Source organism: Protopterus annectens, chromosome 13.part0 (assembly GCF_019279795.1).
Source record: "Protopterus annectens isolate FY-2018-M chromosome 13.part0, PAN1.0, whole genome shotgun sequence".
In the NCBI taxonomy this organism is placed as follows: domain Eukaryota; kingdom Metazoa; phylum Chordata; order Ceratodontiformes; family Protopteridae; genus Protopterus; species Protopterus annectens.
The window spans coordinates 1,229,595,372-1,229,612,724 of NC_056747.1; the positions used below are offsets into that span (position 1 = coordinate 1,229,595,372).

The following is a 17,353-nucleotide window of genomic DNA, read 5'->3' on the forward strand; positions in this document are numbered from 1 at the left end:
GATCGGATTAGGGTTCTACTCCAGGTTCTTTTAGTGCCAAAAAGACGGGGATCTAAGACCAATTTTAGACCTTTCTCTTTTGAACCTGGCAGTTCCCAAGGAGAAATTCGAATGGTTACATTGCAGTCTATTCTCCCCTTCTGGGAGAAAACCACTGGATGTGCTCCATAGACCTCAAGGATGCGTACTACCACATACTAATGGACAGGCGCTCCAGGAGGTTTCTCCGCTTCCGGCTGGGAGCCAGTCACTACCAATTCCGGGTCCTTCCCTTTGGTCTCACCACAGCCCCCAGGGTGTTCAAAGTATTAGCAGTGGTAGCTGCCCACCTGAGGCTTCAGGGAGTGCAGGTCTTTCCTTACCTGGACGACTGGCTTCTCACCGCCCCAACAAGGCATCTACTTCTCTTGGCGCGAGACTCCTTTCTCCATCTTGCTCCACGCCTGGGCATCGCGATAAACACAAAAAAATCCAACCTAGCACCCACGCAGCTCATAGACTTTATAGGTGCCAGGTTAGACACAAGGAGATTGAGAGCCTTCCTCACAGTGGACAGAGTGCAAAGCCTACAACTCCAGGTGCAGGCCATTCTCCACTCAAGCTCAGTTCCGGCGGAGTTGGTCCTGAGGGCCCTAGGGTCCATGGCGGCAGCGATAGCGCTTCTTCCTCTCGCCAGGTTCAATATGCGTATCCTTCAATGGACACTCATGGTTCAGTGGTCGTATCTTGCTCTTCCTATGCATCATCCCATTGCGATCAGCAAAGCGTGCAGGCGGTCCATCCTGTGGTGGCTACACTCTCCAGATCTCCACGGAGGCCGCCCCTTTTGTGCCTCTCCCCCTCTCGCCACGGTGACCATGGACGCCTCCCGCCTCGGGTGGGGGCATTTTGCAGGCCGGACGGTCCAAGGCACGTGGGACGATTCAGAGACCTCACTGCATATCAATGTTCTAGAGATGAGAGCAGTGCTCTTAGCGTTGCTAGCACTTCAGGCCTTTCTTCCCTTGGGAACAATTGCGATTCAGTCGGACAACATGTCTGTTGTCTGGTATATCAACAAACAGGGAGGAACCAGATCTTACCCCCTTTGTCGAGAAGCCATGAGTGTGGGAATGGGCAATCTCCACCAACCGCTTTCTCATAGCAACGCATATTCCGGGTCGGTCCAACATCCTGGCGGACAAACTCAGTCGCACCATTCTCACCCCCTACGAGTGGTCTCTCAATACTCAGGTAGCGGAACGCATCTTCGCACAGTGGGGAACTCCTTGTTGCGATCTTTTATGCCTCCTCAAACACCAAATGCGACAGTTTTTTCGCTCTGATACCTCCCCCCGGAGGTTCCCCAAGAGACGCTCTGGTGCATGCTTGGCCACCCTGTCTTCTTTATGCTTATCCCCCCTTGCCTCTGATGCTCCAAGTTCTTCAGAAAGCCTCTCGGTTGGGGTGCAGAATGATCCTCATTGCTCCATTTTGGCCTCGACAGATCTGGTTCCTCTTCCTAAGGTCTCACTCAGTGAATCCTCCTTGGATTCTAGATCCCATTCCGGATCTGATATCTCATCCATCCCACTTATCTCCTCTGAACCTGGACAACCTGAAGCTGACCGCTTGGCTGCTCCAGTTCCACTCCTGATCGGGACTCCCGGTATTTCGTCCCCTGTTAAGGCCATCCTGGTGGCAGCTCATAAGCCATCCACTAGGAAAGTCTACCGTAGCAAGTGGAAACGGTTCTCTTTGTGGGCGGAGCGGCAAGGCCTAAACCCCTTCACAGTTCCTCTCCCTTTGGTGCTTGACTTCTTAACCACTCTTTTTAGTGATGGTGCCAGCAGTTCCACAGTCAAAGTACAACTTGCGGCAATTTCTCATCACATTGGTCATGACTCCAGTCCACTGATGTCTGCCAAATTGTGTAAGATTTTCCTTAAAGGTACTTTTCTTCTCAGGCCCCCTATTAAGCAAGCGGTTCCTCCTTAGGACCTTTCCTTAGTTCTTCAGGCCTTGACCGCCCCCCCCCCCCTTCGAACCGGCGGCTATGGTAGATAAATTCTTATCTTTCAAGACCACCTTCTTAGTAGCCATTACTTCGGCCAAGAGAGTCTCAGAGCTTCAAGCATTATCAGCTAAACCTCCTTACTTGGTCTTTCATCCAGACCGTGTTTACCTCAGGACCAACCCGTCCTTTCTTCCTAAGGTAGCTTCTGAAGCAAACATAAATCAATCCATTAACCTCCCTGTTTTCTTCCCTAAATATCAAAACAAGGGTGAATACAAGCTTCACTCCTTAGACGTTCACAGGCAACTTAGATTTTATCTAAACAGGACGGCTGGTCATAGGCAATCCGACCAGTTGTTCATTTCCTTTGCTAAATTTAATTTGGGCAAGCCAATTTCCAAAGTCTCATTATCTCGCTGGATTTCACAATGTATCTTACTAGCTTATCAAGCTTCGGGAAGGCCCGCACCGGAGGTACATGCCCATTCAACCCGGTCAGTCTCTACCTCGGCAGCCTTTAAGGCTAGGATTCCTCTAGATGATATTTGTGCAGCAGCCACGTGGGCTTCATCTCATACCTTTATTTCCCACTACAAGTTGGATCTTACATCTAGGGGTAGAGCATCCTTTGGCTCTGCGGTGCTCCGGAATATCCTTCCATGATGGCCGCCCAAGATTCAGGTAGCTGGGGACTCTGTCCCACAGGTTGCAGACAAATGAATCTCCTACTTCAGATTTAGAAGTTATGTACTCACCATAACGTTCCATCTGAGTAGGTGTATTCATTTGTCTGCAACCATCCCGCCCTCCTATCCCCCTGGCCTTTCAGTTTCCTGCATATGTTGTGTTACCCTTTTCAGGGTGTTTATGCTGTTGGCAAACTCGATCTGAGGTCATGCAGGGCATTATGGGTGAGGGGAGGAGCTGAGAGCTTGGATCCATAGCTGGTTAACCATGCCGGTTTGGATCCGATATCGGATCCATAACCCACAGGTTGCAGACAAATGAATACACCTACTCAGATGGAACGTTATGGTGAGTACATAACTTCTAATTTACCTTAAAGATGCAAAGATCTTTGGTGTAGTGACAATCTTTCTCTCTGTAAAATGATACACTGTTTACTTGAACTGGGGCATGATCAACCAGCTTTCATTCTGTCTTTTTAGGTTCTCAGTTGCTGAGAGAACTGAAGAAAATGGATGATAAGGCTCTGCTAGTTGAAGTTCAGCTCTTGGAAAGCAAAACTTACCATGCTTTAAGTAATTTACCGAAAGCAAGGGCAGCATTAACGTCAGCAAGAACTACTGCTAATGCCATCTACTGTCCTCCCAAATTGCAGGCTGCTCTTGATATGCAGTCAGGTACAGTAAAACGTGTGTTCATAGTTCCATGAATAATTGAAAGTAAGAGAAACCGGTCAGCATTTACCTTGTGCCAGTGTAATGTTTGAGCCATAGTGAGTCACAGCCTTGAAGACGCATTTCAGTCCATACAGTGGGTTTTCTGCCATCCATTTATTCACTTTTTTTTAAACCTATTACTGGTGGCACTGTCGGGCTCAAATATCTGAATTGCCTCAGTGTTGGCAGCAGAATAAACACTGTTATTACTTCAGGAAGATACTTAACTGTGTGAAAGTAAAACAGGTAAAGGAACAGTTTGTACTTTAGTTTTTTTCTCCACACTTAAACTGTTAATCACGTAATCACAGCAATACAATTAATCTAAACCTTGATTATCTTGGTGTGTCAGTCTCACACAACTCTGTGCAGGAGGCAGTGCAGAAACAGTACTTGTGCAAGTAGAAGTTTTGGTCGCGTGGCGACAGTTATTTCCAACATCAGTCTTTTCATGCAAGTACCCACCTTTTGAATGTTCAGTCTGCAGACCCTCTTCCCATTGATTTTTACCTCAGGATTTCCTAGCCACCTTGGATATCAGGTATAACCTACCTGCAGATCCCCGTAAGGCCCAATTGCAGGAGATTCCTGTGCTTCTCTGTGGGCTCCTCACATTTTCAGTTCTCTGCATTGCCCTTGGACTTTCTACAGCACCAAGGGTCTTCACCAAGTGCTTTGCACAAGTGATTGCCTTCTGCAAAACTCAAGGGATTCAAATATTTCCTTATCTGGATGACCACCTGATCCAGGCAGACTGTTCAAAATCCTTGCTACACCATCTACAAACAATAGTATCAGTCCTGCAAGCTCTGGATTTCAAGATGAACTACCCAAAGTCTTAATTGAACCCCTCTCAGGACCAAATATTCCTGGGATGCAGGATAAATATGGATACCATGAGGGCTTTTCTGTTATCTCAAAAGGTGGAAAACTTAAGGCAGTACCTGCTCTCTGTCCTTCAAGTCAGTCTTGACTGCCAGGCAGTACCTCAAACTTCTAGGTCATATGGCATCGACTATACCGATGTTACCATTGGCAAGGCTCCACATGAGAAAGTTACAATGGTACCTAAGGTCTATATGGACACAGCAGTCTCACCCCCTAGAGTACAAAATCCCTTTCCTACCTTGTCTTAGGAAAGAGATTCTCTGGTGGTTGAATCAAGTGACCTCCAACACTCCCCTTACAGACTTTCCTCACTCAGTACAGGAGATGTATACGGATGCCTCAGATCTTGGATGGGGAGCAGCTATGGCTTCCCTAAGAGTCTGGGGCAGTTGGTCAGGCTCCATCAAACAGGAACATTTCAGTATCCGAGAAATGAGAGCAATTCTTCTGGCACTGAAGGCTTTCCAGCATACCGTGAAGCAGGGCCACCTAAAATTGTTCACAGACAACACTACAGTTCTGTGATCAAGCGGGGGGAACAAAATCCTATTTGCTCTGCAGACTAGCTTTCAAATCTGGGAGCTTGCCACACAACAGGGAGTCACTCTGCAGGCAGTGTATATCCCTTCAGAGCAGAAAACTCAGGCAGACACCTTGAGCAGGTCCATGTCACAGTCCCACGAGTGGATGCTTCACAAGGATGTATTCCTGGACATAGTCCACAAATGGTGTACACCTCCGATATGTTTGCCTCCCCTCTGAACAGACAACTTCCATCATTTTGCACCAGGCTACCCAGTTCTCTAGCAAGGCCTACGGATGGACGCCTTTTCAGTCTTTTGGAAGGGGATATTTTTGTATGCATTCCCCCCTTCCCACTTCAGAAAGTCTTACTGAAAATTCAGCAGGGCAAACAAAATCTTGTTGATAACTCCCTTTTGGTCAAGACAGCATTGGTCCCCCCTCCTTTTACATTCAGCCAGTGGCAGTCATCACAAGTTACCTCAGAGTGGACCTTCTCACACAGATTAAGGAATCACTAATCCATCCCCACCTACAGTGTCTGAACCTTACTCTGTGGGTGATAGAATTCTGATCCCTTATAGACACCTTTACAGTGAGGATGTGCTTGCAGTCCTGCAGGAGGCTAGGAAACCTAACACTAGGAGATCTTGCATGTCTAAATGGAAAAGTTTCTCCATAGGGTGTCTGCAAAGACAGTTGGACTCATTTCAGGGTGATGTCCCCCTGGTACTGTCATACCTGTGTGAATTCTTGCAGACAGGGTTGGTGAACTCCTATGTTAAAGCCCACCTTGCTGCTATTTCAGCTTGTCTGCCTCTGGATGGTTGCCTGCAAAGTTATTCTTAAAGGGAGTGCTGCATCTCAAAACCAGTCCCACCCCCTTGGGACCTGAATTATGTTTGAGAATCTCATGGTGACCCCTGTTGAACCAGCTTGTAAGATATCTCTCAAACAGTGCACTTGGGAAACGGTACTCCTGGTAGCCTTGATAACTGCCAGGAGTGTGTCAGACCTACAGGCCCTCATAGCTATTCCCCTTTCCTCACCTTCCTTAAGGACAAGGGTAACCAAGACGAACCTGTCCATGTCCAAAGTGGTGAATGTTATCCTTAAACCATTATTCACCTTCCCACCTTCTTTCCTCATCCACAGAATGGCAGTGAGAGTCTTACACTCCCTTGATGTGCACTGACGGCTTAGGTTTTACCTTGGCAAGATCAATTACATCAGGAAATCAGACCAATTGTTTGTCTGCTTTCATCACAGGGCTCTGGGGAAAGCAGTGACGAAGCAGACCCTTTCTGCCTGAATTTCAAGAGTGGTTTCTTTTTGTTATACATACCATGTAAGAGCCTTAGAATCTAAGATTAAAGCACACTCCACTCGGGCTATGGCTTTGGGGCTTTCTTTAAAGGGCTGGACACTGCCTCCATTTTAGAGGCAGCTACATGGATCTCTGTCAACAGCTTTACTGAACAACATAGATCGGATCACATTTCCAAGTCCGGGGCTGAATTTGCTAGGGCAAACCTTCATGGATTCCTAGAAAATAGTGCCAAGCCTCCACCCTCCTCTTCCCTTTGAGCTTTGGCACTCACCCAAGGGTTTGGAATAATTCAACATATGAATAGAAGGACATAGAACAGTTTTGTAAAATCTTACCATAACCATGGATGTCCTTCTCTTCCATGTTGTAGTATTTCTTCCCTCCCTCCTTCCCTTTCTTCCCTTAAACTCTCCTTACTTGGATGGCACTAGACTTGTACAGTTATCCTGGGTCTGAGATCCAACTGGGCTCTCAGTTCTGAGGTGTGGTGTGCGCAGACGTCACTTTTATGGCCCACGTTCCCTTAGCCAATGTCGGATTTCCCACATACCCTGCAATGACTAGAAGTGTTTGTATACTGGCCAGATGTTCGGGTAGCAAACGAGGAAAACCCAAGTGTTTGGAATACTGCAGCATGGAAGAGAAGGAAGTCTATGGTTATGGTAAGATTTTTACATCACTATTCTTTCCTATGGCACGTTTCTATATGCATGTTCTCCAGTGGACTCTAGCTGTTCAGTGGTCTGATATTCTTCGTATTTCACTGTTGCAGTCATTACATTTGGTTTATCTGCTTGCAGGTAGCCCTCAGTTGGCTTGATTAAAAAAGTCTTGGGTCCTGCTTCGGTTGCTGTCCCTTCCATGATGTCAGGGGTATAAAACATGCAGCCGGCACCATTACATCAGTCTTTCTTGCCGTGCGGTGCCCAAAGCAGATGCAGTTCACAAGTGCCGGTCAGCCGACTCCTGAAATTTTAGATGTTAAGTTGTCTATCTCGCCTTCATTCTTGCTGGATGGGTTCGGAGCCGAACCTCGGCTCCGACTCAGCCACTCTAAAAGCTCGAGAGCTAGTTCCACCGGCTCGAGGCTCCCCTTTTATCCCACAATGCTAGGCGGTAATACCTGAGATCTCGTTTGCCGCTACAGCGATCGAGGTGTGTTGTTCCAACCGGCTTCAGGTTAGTTAGTTTAGAGCAATCTAAAACTCTTTTAAAACCCCTTTAACTTAGATGTCCTTCAAGGATGCATCTGCAGTCCTTACAAATGGGTTGCCCTGTCGTCAGGCAGCCCTTCGGTCGGCCGGATTCCAAAGTCTGGGTCTGGCCTCGGCTGGTGTCGCACTTCACCCGACGTCATAGCTGCAGTTCTTCGGGTATAAAGGCATCAGCCGGCGCCATCTTCCTCAGTCTTTCTTGCCGCGTGGCGCCCGAAGCAGAAGCTGTTCGCAAATGCCGGTCGGTCAGAACCAGAGATTACTACTACAAGTACCGAAGACTTCTAAAAAGCTAAGTACCCCGTTGGGGACTCTTTCTTGCCTCAGCCGATGTCAGAAAAAGTGAATAACTGTTTAACTTGTGGGAAACAAATACCTCATAAAGATTTCCACTCTTACTGCTTACCTTGCTTAGGCCCAGACCACGACGTAGCAGCTTGCCTAGCCTGTGCTTCTTTCAACCGACGGACGCTTAGACGTCGGTCGGAATTTGCTGAAGAGTTTTTCGGCTCCGCTTTTGCTTACATTATGCCGTCGGATGCTCCGACTGCGCAAATTTCTAAAAAACGCAAGGAAAAGGACCGACACTCGCGGTCCGCGGTTTCGGCCGAAACCGCGGTTAAGCCCACCGCGAGTGTCTCTGTTTCGGCTGAAACAGAGTCCACGGTTCTTCCTTCGTCCGAAAGCTTGCCACTTACCGAGGCCTCTTCCAGCTTGGCTGAAACTGCTACTGAAATCCCACCTGCTCTTACAGGTTCACAGGATTTATCTGATACTATCCCTTTGGATATTTCTACCCCTGCACGTGGAGCTGCTAGGCCTCCTGCATCCATGTCGATTAAGGCCTTTGCCAGGGCTAAAGCAGCAAAAACTACCAAAACTGTGCCTGCTAAGACCCCTTCTCACAGGCCTAGTTCTAGTTCACAAATGCTTAGTCTAGCAGAGGATCTCATTTCTTTGATCCGGGGATCCCAACCACATCCAGACAGGGCCTCTCACCCACCTCCAGAGAAGAGGACTAGAGTAGAGCCCCCTGAGCCAGTTTCTTCAGATGGCTCCTCTGATGAATCAGATAATTCAAACCCTCCAGAGGCCCCTTTTTCTCCTTATGAGGACTCTGATGCAGAAGAGTCCATCCTTCTGCCTCTCCGCCTGAGGAATTTTCTTTGGGGAAACCTTGCATGCTATGAGGGAACAATTTCAATGGCAGGGCCAGGATTTTTCAGACTCTAGAAAAAGGCCTAGAACCTTTTTGCATTTGCCACAGCATAGGCCTTTAGCCATTCCTCCAGTACTTACTGTTGTGGATGATGCTTTTAATGATGCTTGTACTGCTCCTGATTCTCTTCCTCCGGCCCCTGCTAAGCCCGATAGGTACTACAGGGTTCCGGACACACATTATCATTTGTATAAGGCCCCTTTTGCAGATCCCAAAACTATCTCCCAGGGACCCAAGGCTGTAGCAGCTACCTCTACCAAAAAAACCCTCCCCTCTGAAAGGGAATCTAGGTCCTTAGATAGATGGGGTAAAAAAGTTTACACTTCTGCTACTCTTTCAGCTAGGGCCTTGAACTGTCAATTCCACATGATTCAATATCAGGAATTTATGTTAGACCAGTTAACTAAAAAACTGTCCTCGGATGAACCATTAGACAAAAAATCTGTACAGGAAATGGTACACAACATTCAGCAGGTCAGTAATCATTCCTTAAAATGTGGCTATGATGCACTGGAGGCCTCCTTTAGATCAGCCATGACTGGCACAGTGATCAGAAGACATGCATGGTTAAAAGAGCAGTCCTTACCAGACCATGTTAAATCAAAACTCCGAGATGCTCCCATGGATAAGCTCAATTTGTTTGGCTCCCCTGCACAGCAGGTGCTGAAGAAGGTGGAAGAGAAAGCAAAATCTGTCCAGACAGTCAAGGATTTCTTGCAGGTCCAGCCTCCAAGGTTTAGCAGGAACTGGCCTTCCAAGAATTGGTCCTTTCCAGACACCTCCAGAGCTCCGAGAGGCAGGAATAGGCGCTCAAGAGGCAGGGGTCAATCCAGAGGTGCCTACAGGGGTCGTCAGTGGCAGGCTAACAACCAGCGAGGTTACAGCCACAGATCCAGCCACCACCACTTCCACAGGACAGTCACAGTGACTTGGCTCTGGCACCGCCTACCAGGGAACAACTAGAGGCACCCTTAGGCGGGAAGCTAGCCTTATTTTCAGTAAACTGGCATTACATCACAGGAGACAAATGGATTTTACAGACAATAGACCAAGGTTACAGGTTTCACTTCCATACTCTACCAAGGAAGAGAGGAATGCCAAACCTATCTTCAAATCAGAAGACAGAAGCTCTACAACAAATAACTCACTTACTAAGGATGAGAGCTGTAGAAAGGGTACCATCTATGGAACAAGGACAAGGATTTTACTCCAGACTCTTCCTGGTACCAAGAAAAGAAAACCAATGGAGACCTATTCTCGACCTGTCCGCTTTACACACATACCTCATTGTTCCAAAATTCAAAATGCTGACCCTACAGCAGCTTCTTCCCATGCTGGGCAAGGAGTCTTGGCTGGTAACTCTAGATCTCAAGGAGGCATACCTGCACGTCCCCATACGACCAAATTGCAGAAGATACCTCAGATTTCTTGCAGGATCAGAGCATTATAAATTCTCAGCATTGCCCTTTGGCTTATCTACTGCACCCAGAGTATTCACGAAATGCCTGGCATCAGTAATTGCTCATTGCAGGCTTCAGGGAATTCAAATTTACCCTTACCTGGACGACTGCCTGTTACAAGCGGACAACAAAAACAAATTAACAAAAGATTTGGAAAGGGTCATTCATCTACTGCAAGCCCTGGGATACACAGTCAATATAAAAAAGTCTAGGCTGATACCATCCCAAAGGATAACCTTCTTGGGTGCAGATCTGGACACATCAAAACAAATGGCATTCCTGACAGTAGAAAAACAGGAGCAACTCCCTATCTACTTCATGGCATTAACAAAGCAGAACCAGCTAACAGCAAGAAAAGTCCTGCAAGCTCTCGGCTACATGGCATCCTGCATAATATTGATTCCACATGCCAGACTACATATGAGAAAGTTACAGTGGTATCTAAGGAATTTATGGTCTCAGCACAAGCACAGCCTAGAAACCCAAATTCCAATAATTCCATGCCTGAAGCAAGAATTTCAATGGTGGGCTCAGGCCTGTCAATCAAACAAGGGACTGCCCTTCCACAGCACTCAACCAAGCCAGACCATCACAACAGACGCCTCAGACCTTGGGTGGGGGGCACACATGCTGGACAAGTGCATACAAGGCTTATGGACTCAAGACCAGCTGCACCTACACATAAATCAAAAGGAAATGCTGGCAGTAAAACTGGCAATTCAGGCATTCCGACCATTTCTTCGACAGGGTCAACTGCTGATAAGGACGGACAACACCACAGTTATGTGGTACATCAACAAACAAGGAGGCACACATTCATACCCTCTATGCCGGATGGCAATGGACCTCTGGAATGTGGCACTGAGCTTCAACGTATCAGTTACAAGCAATTTTTGTGCCAGGAAAAGAAAATACTCTAGCAGACATCCTAAGCAGAACTACCACGGATGCCCACGAATGGATGCTGCATCCGGACATCTTCAAAACCATTACAGGGAAATGGGGACTACCAGAAATAGACTTATTTGCATCCCCACACAATCACCAACTGAAAAAATTCTGCACAAGGACGTACTACCCACTTGCTTGGAAAGTGGACTCCCTATCTTTCAGTTGGAAAAACCTGACAGCATATGCATTCCCACCTCTTCCTTTGATGCACAAGGTGCTATTGAAGATCATAGAAGACCATCCAAGGATCATCCTGATAGCTCCAGACTGGCCAAGGCAACACTGGTACCCATTACTGAGGAGTATGTCTCGGGAACAAATATGGTCTCTGCCCCTGGTTCCCTTGCTGTTAACACAGAACAACTTCAAAACCCTGCATCCAAACCTGAAAGCACTGCAGCTGGCTGCCTGGAACATTGCAGAAGACCAAATAACCCGGATTTATCTCAAAGGGATAAGGACATTATCTTGGAGGCTCGCAGACCCTCAACAAGAAAAAATTATTCAGCGAAATGGAAAAGATATCTCATTTGGAGTACTGCAAAAGGAGAGAATGTGTCACTTGCAAACATACCTAACATCCTGGAATACTTGGCAGAGCTCTTCCACAACGGCCTGTCCTATTCTTCCATTAAGATTCATGCATCAGCTATTTCAGCAGAATACAACTTGGATCCTCCAGTCTTTTCTCATCCTCTGCTCAGGCAGTTTCTGAGAGGAATTAAAAATGTAAGACCACCTAGGAAGCCACCATTGCCAGCATGGGACTTGAGCTTTGTGCTAGAAAAGTTGACACTCCCTCCTTTCAAGCCAGCAGCTACAGCAGATTTACAGTACTTATGGAAAACTGCTTTCCTGCTTGCAATCACTTCAGCAAGAAGGGTATCTGAGCTACAGGCATTAATGGCAGTACAGCCCTTCCTGATCTTCCATCAAGATAGTGTCCATGAGAACTAATCCTACTTTTATGCCAAAGGTGGTCTCCAGGGTATCCTTAAATCAAGCTATCCACCTACCTACATTCTTCCCCAACCCACAGAACAGGGGAGAAAGACTGTTGCATACCTTGGATGTACATAGACAATTACGTTACTACCTGGACAGGACCAAGAGCAATAGAAAAACTGACCAGCTACTGGTAGCATACGCAACAGGAATGGAAGGAAAAGCAATTTCAAAACAGACAATCTCTAAGTGGATAGGAAATTGCATTAAATTTTGTTACTCCTACCATGGGAAGAAAACTCAAGAAAACATCAGGCCTCACTCTACAAGGGCTACAGCCACTACCACAGCTTTTTTACGAGGAGTGGCTACCAAAGACATTTTAGAGGCTGCTACTTGGAGCTCCGTGCATACATTTGCCAAGCATTATAATTTACCTTTGTACTCCAGATCCCGAACAGGTTTTGTCACTGCTGTTTTGCAAGGGATCTTAACTACACCATAATCTTATTTCTCCTCCTCCCCCAGTTTGGCTATGGTATTCTACCCATTTGTAAGGACTGCAGATGCATCCTTGAAGGACATAGTACAGTTTTGTACCTACCATAAATGTAGATGTCCGAGAGGTATGCATCTGCAGTCAGGATTACCCACCCTCCTTCCCCTCTGTGGTACTCCTAGGGTATTTGCCCATCTTGTAGCTAGCTGGGGGAATCTATTATGGTGTATTTGTTTGCATATATGTACATACATGCTTATTTTTTGTTTGCTCTCTACTATTTGGAACCATTTGCATTTATCCAAATTAAGCCTTCCTAGAGGGCACCTGGCATCTGGGGCAAGAAACACTGAGGAAGATGGCGTCGGCTGATGCCTTTATACCCGAAGAACTGCAGCTATGACGTCGGGTGAAGTGCGACACCAGCCGAGGCCAGACCCAGACTTCGGAATCCGGCCGACCGAAGGGCTGCCTGACGACAGGACAACCCATTTGTAAGGACTGCAGATGCATGCCTATCGGACATCTACATTTATGGTAGGTACAAAACTGTACTTTTTCCCTTATATTTTCCAAAGTTAAGTAGTTTTCTATCCATTCCCTCCAGTTTCTTCACCTTTTTACTTCAAGAACTTAGGAGTTCTTTCCTTAGGCCTTTTGGCCCTTCCCTCCCCCTCCTAGTAGTGGAGTGTGTGTGTGTTTTTTTTAGGGAATTAAAAACTAATTAATAACTAATTTTTTTTGCTTAATTAGTTTAATTTAAATTTCGGATAGTGTAATCGGTGTGTTTGTGTGTGTGATTACACTTTATATCTTTAGTAATGTCTAAAGAATCCAAGGTCTCAGGCTTTAAGAAGTGTGACTCGTGCTGTCAGAAGATGTCTCTGACAGACGGTCACACTTCGTGTGTACTGCCTGGGACCGGACTCTTGTGCTGTTTGCCATGGCTTCAGCCCTAGAGTCCTGCAGGAAAGAAAAAATAAGCTTATTTTACGAGGCTTATTGAAGCCTGAGGGTCCCCCGACTCTATCTTCGGGCAAACCCTCGAAGCCTATCAGGTCGTCGGCTCCAGCTTCTGAGTCGTCACCTGGGGCTTCGAAGTCTGTTCCAACATCGGCTCCGGCCTGAGCCGATGGGGCTCGGACACGTATTTCTTCTGTTTCCTCGGCTCCGGCCGGAGCCGAGGTGTTAGACATCACTGAGTCGGCTCCGATAAGGTTATTGGAACCGACAACTAGGAAAAGGTCTAGGTCACAGTCTCTTGGCTCCGTTCATTTGGCTCCAGCATCTCCCTTGCTGTCTAACCAGAGCCATAGGTCTCACTCCTCTAGGTTGTCGAGACTTTCAGATCATGACCTTCAGAGGGTGGTGAGTCGACTTCTTAAGTCCGAGGCACTGGCCCAGATGCTTCAGAGCCTGACTCATCAGTCGATGGTTAACCCTATTACTCAAAATGTTCCTCCTCCGACTTTTTTGATTTCGGAGCCGGGGCGTTTCGGACCCAAGACTGTGGTGGCATCGGAGCCGATACAATTGTCTTCGGCACCGTCGTCTGCTCCGATTTCTTCGTTGGAGGCATCTCGGCGACGGACTTCCCTCGTCGGCTCCGAGGGGGGTGAGTGGCATCGGACCCTTGTCCGACCCCACTCTCCCTCTCAGTGCTTCGGCGTTGGTGACTTCGGCTCCGACATCGGCCTCGGAACCATCACTGTCTGTGCCGGGGGAGGTTTTCAGCTTTTTAGAGCGGAGACCTCTGGCTCTGCCTGACAGGGGTGCCTTCGAGGTCATGCGGAGTGTGTTAGAACCTGGTTCAACTCCACAGTCTGCTCCGTCCGCCCCTCCCTCCACGGTGCCTCAGGTAATTTCTGCTCACCCCCTCATCCCGGATCGCAGAGAGCCAGCTCCTCAAGAGTCCCCAGTGGGTATCTCCTCCTCTTCCGAGGCCTCTCCTGAATTGGCAGGAGAGCCCCCTAGGAAGAGAAAGTGCAAGAGGAAGCACATAGACTCACCTGAGTCTGTCACCTCTGACACGGATTTAGAGGATTCTGAAGGTTCCCCCCGTTCCCTCTCTGAAGATGTCTCCTTTGCAGACATCCTGGAGATCTTAAAACAGAGGGGGAATTGGCCAGCCCTCAACCCTTCAGAGGATGAATCGGTGTATCTTGAGGCGTTTGGCTCTCGCCCTTCCACCTCCTGGGTGTCCCCTCCCTTTGACCCCCTCATGCAGGTGGTAGCAAAAAAGGCCTGGACGGCTCCTGACTCTGGACCCCACCCCCAGGAGACCTTCAAAGTTTATTACGGCCCCAGCAGACAATTTTTGACCAAAGGAGTCTCTGTGGATGCTATGGTGGTGGCTGCTGCCACCAAGAAGGAACTAGCTGATCCTTCAGTGCCCGTCCATCCTCCTAACAAGGAATCTAGGACTATGGACAGGTACGGGAAGCGGATGTTCTCATCAGCAACCTTTTCTATGCGTTCGCTGAACTACCTCTGTCATTTCACTCGTCCTCAGAGATACTTGATCAAGGAAGCGAGTGAGATGTTAAAGGATCCAACAGCTGCGGGTTTTCAGGATAAGATGAACTCTCAGCTGGCTACCCTCAATTCGATAGCTAACTCCTCCATGCGCCTCCTCTCATATGTGGCTGATGGAGCGAGCAGAGCCGCAGGTACAGGTGTGGCCTTATGCCGGCATGCCTGGATGCGGCTATGCAATTTTGCGGACACTTTCAAGACGTCTTTCACTAACTCCCCGTTTGATGGATCGTCTCTTTTTGGTCCTCAAGTGAAAGAAACCCTGACAAGGTGCGAGACTGATGGCAAAACACTCTCTGCCGTAGGAGTCCTTTTTTCTACTCCTTCTAGGCCTTACCCCAAGGGCCAGAAGGGGGGAAAGATGTGGTTCCGCAACCAATCTCAAGGAGCTTCGCCTGACGCACAGAGTTGGTTCCCCTCTAGAGGCAGAGGGGGGAACAATAATGGTAGACGCCGCCCTAGAGGCCGGGGGGGTCCGCAGAATCAGGGCAGTCGAGAAACCTTTTCTGACTAGCCCTTTCAGCATCCCTGAGGTGTTGCCCGACTGTCCACCTTCGGAGGCAGTCGGGGGAGAATTATCACTGTACCCAGAAGCCTGGCAATCCCTAACTCAAGACAAGTGGGTACAGTCTATCATTTCCGAAGGCTATTCGATCCCATTCTTTCGCATTCCAAAACAATCAAAGAAATTCCTTCCAGACGTTCCACCCACTCAAAGGGAACAAGCAGCGTTAGAAATATCAAAGTTGCTTGCAAAAAGAGCCATTCAACCAGTTCCAGCAGACCAGCAAGGATCCGGAATCTACTCCAAATTCTTTTTGGTTCCAAAGAAAACAGGGGACTGGAGACACATTTTGGATCTCAGCAACTTGAACAAGTCTGTCAAGAAAACAAAATTTCGGATGGTCACGCTGCAGTCCATCCTACCCCTATTGGGGAAGGACAACTGGATGTGCTCTGTAGACCTCCAGGATGCGTACTACCATATAAAAATGAACAGACGCTCCAGGAGATTTCTCCGCTTCAGGCTGGGAACCAGTCATTTTCAATTCAGAGCCCTGCCCTTTGGACTCACCACAGCCCCCCGGGTGTTTACCAAATGCATGGCAGTGGTCGCCTCTCATCTGAGACGTCAAGGATTCCAGGTGTTTCCATACTTAGACGACTGGCTCCTTACAGCCCCCACCAAGCATCTTCTGCTAATTGCCAGGGACTACACTTTTCACACATGTCGAAAACTAGGTATCAATAAATTGCACAAAGTCTGTTTTGTCGCCTTGTCGTGCTATTACCTTCATAGACGCAAATCTAGACACAGTCAGCATGTCAGCCAGACTCACAGACCAGAGGATAGCAGACATAAACAAACAAGTCTCTCTTCTCCTCCACAGCAACAAAATCAAAGCCCGACTGGCCCTGAAGGTACTGGGGATAATGGCGGCTGCTATTCCTCCTCTTCCATTAGCCAGATTTCACATGAGAATCTTACAATGGATGCTCTTCACACAATGGTCATACCAACAACTTCTGATGTCCCACTCCATTGTGATAACTCAATCATGCAGGAATCACCTTTCTTGGTGGATTACATCCCCCCAGCTCTTCCTAGGAAGACCCTTTGTCCCCCCCCCCTCCGGTTGCTACTCTGACAACGGAAGCCTCCCTGATCGGGTGGGGGGGGCATTATCAGGGCAGGACGGTCCAGGGCACATGGCAACCTTACGAACGCCACTTGCATATAAATGTTCTAGAGATGGGAGCAGTGCTTTTAGCGTTGCAGGCCCTTCAAGACTCTCTTCCGATAGGAACGATAGCAATTCGGACAGACAACATGTCTGTAGTGTGGTACATAAACAAACAAGGCGGAACCAGATCCTACCCCCTATGTCGAGAGGCACTCAGACTGTGGCAATGGGCGATTTCTTCTCAGCGGTTTCTTATAGCAACGCACATTCACGGGAAGTCCAATGTCATTGCGGACAAATTGAGCAGAGCTATTCTCATGCCTCACGAGTGGTCTCTGAAAAATTGTGTTGGAGAAAGTTTTTTCTAAAGTGGGGCCGGCCTTGCTGCGACCTTTTTGCTACTCCCCAAAACAGCAAGTTCGAAAATTATTTCACTCTTTCCCCAACCAGGCCATCCCAGCAGAGACGCTCTAGTCCAAGATTGGCCCCGGGGACTTCTGTATGCCTTTCCTCCCTTCCCACTGATTTCTCAATTGATACAGAAAGCCATCGCTCAGAAAGCTTCCATGATCCTCATTGCTCCATACTGGCCTCGACAGGTTTGGTTCCCATTTCTACACCATTTTCTGTTGGAGCAACCCTGGCATCTGGACCCAGTTCCAGATCTTTTGACCCATCAGTCGGGTCAGTTACATCGCTCCCTCTC

General features: G+C 47.9%; 1 protein-coding gene across 4 annotated transcripts in view; it reads left to right on the forward strand.

Annotated features, from left to right (window-relative positions):
* Positions 1 to 17,353, forward strand: part of PSMD11 (proteasome 26S subunit, non-ATPase 11) — a 2,265,797-nt gene that overhangs the window by 871,962 nt on the left and 1,376,482 nt on the right. For all 4 annotated transcript variants that reach the window (XM_044055234.1, XM_044055235.1, XM_044055236.1 and 1 more), the window contains one exon: positions 3,166 to 3,360. In XM_044055234.1, the coding sequence (XP_043911169.1) occupies positions 3,166 to 3,360 (195 nt within the window). The remainder of the gene's footprint in view (positions 1 to 3,165; positions 3,361 to 17,353) is intronic.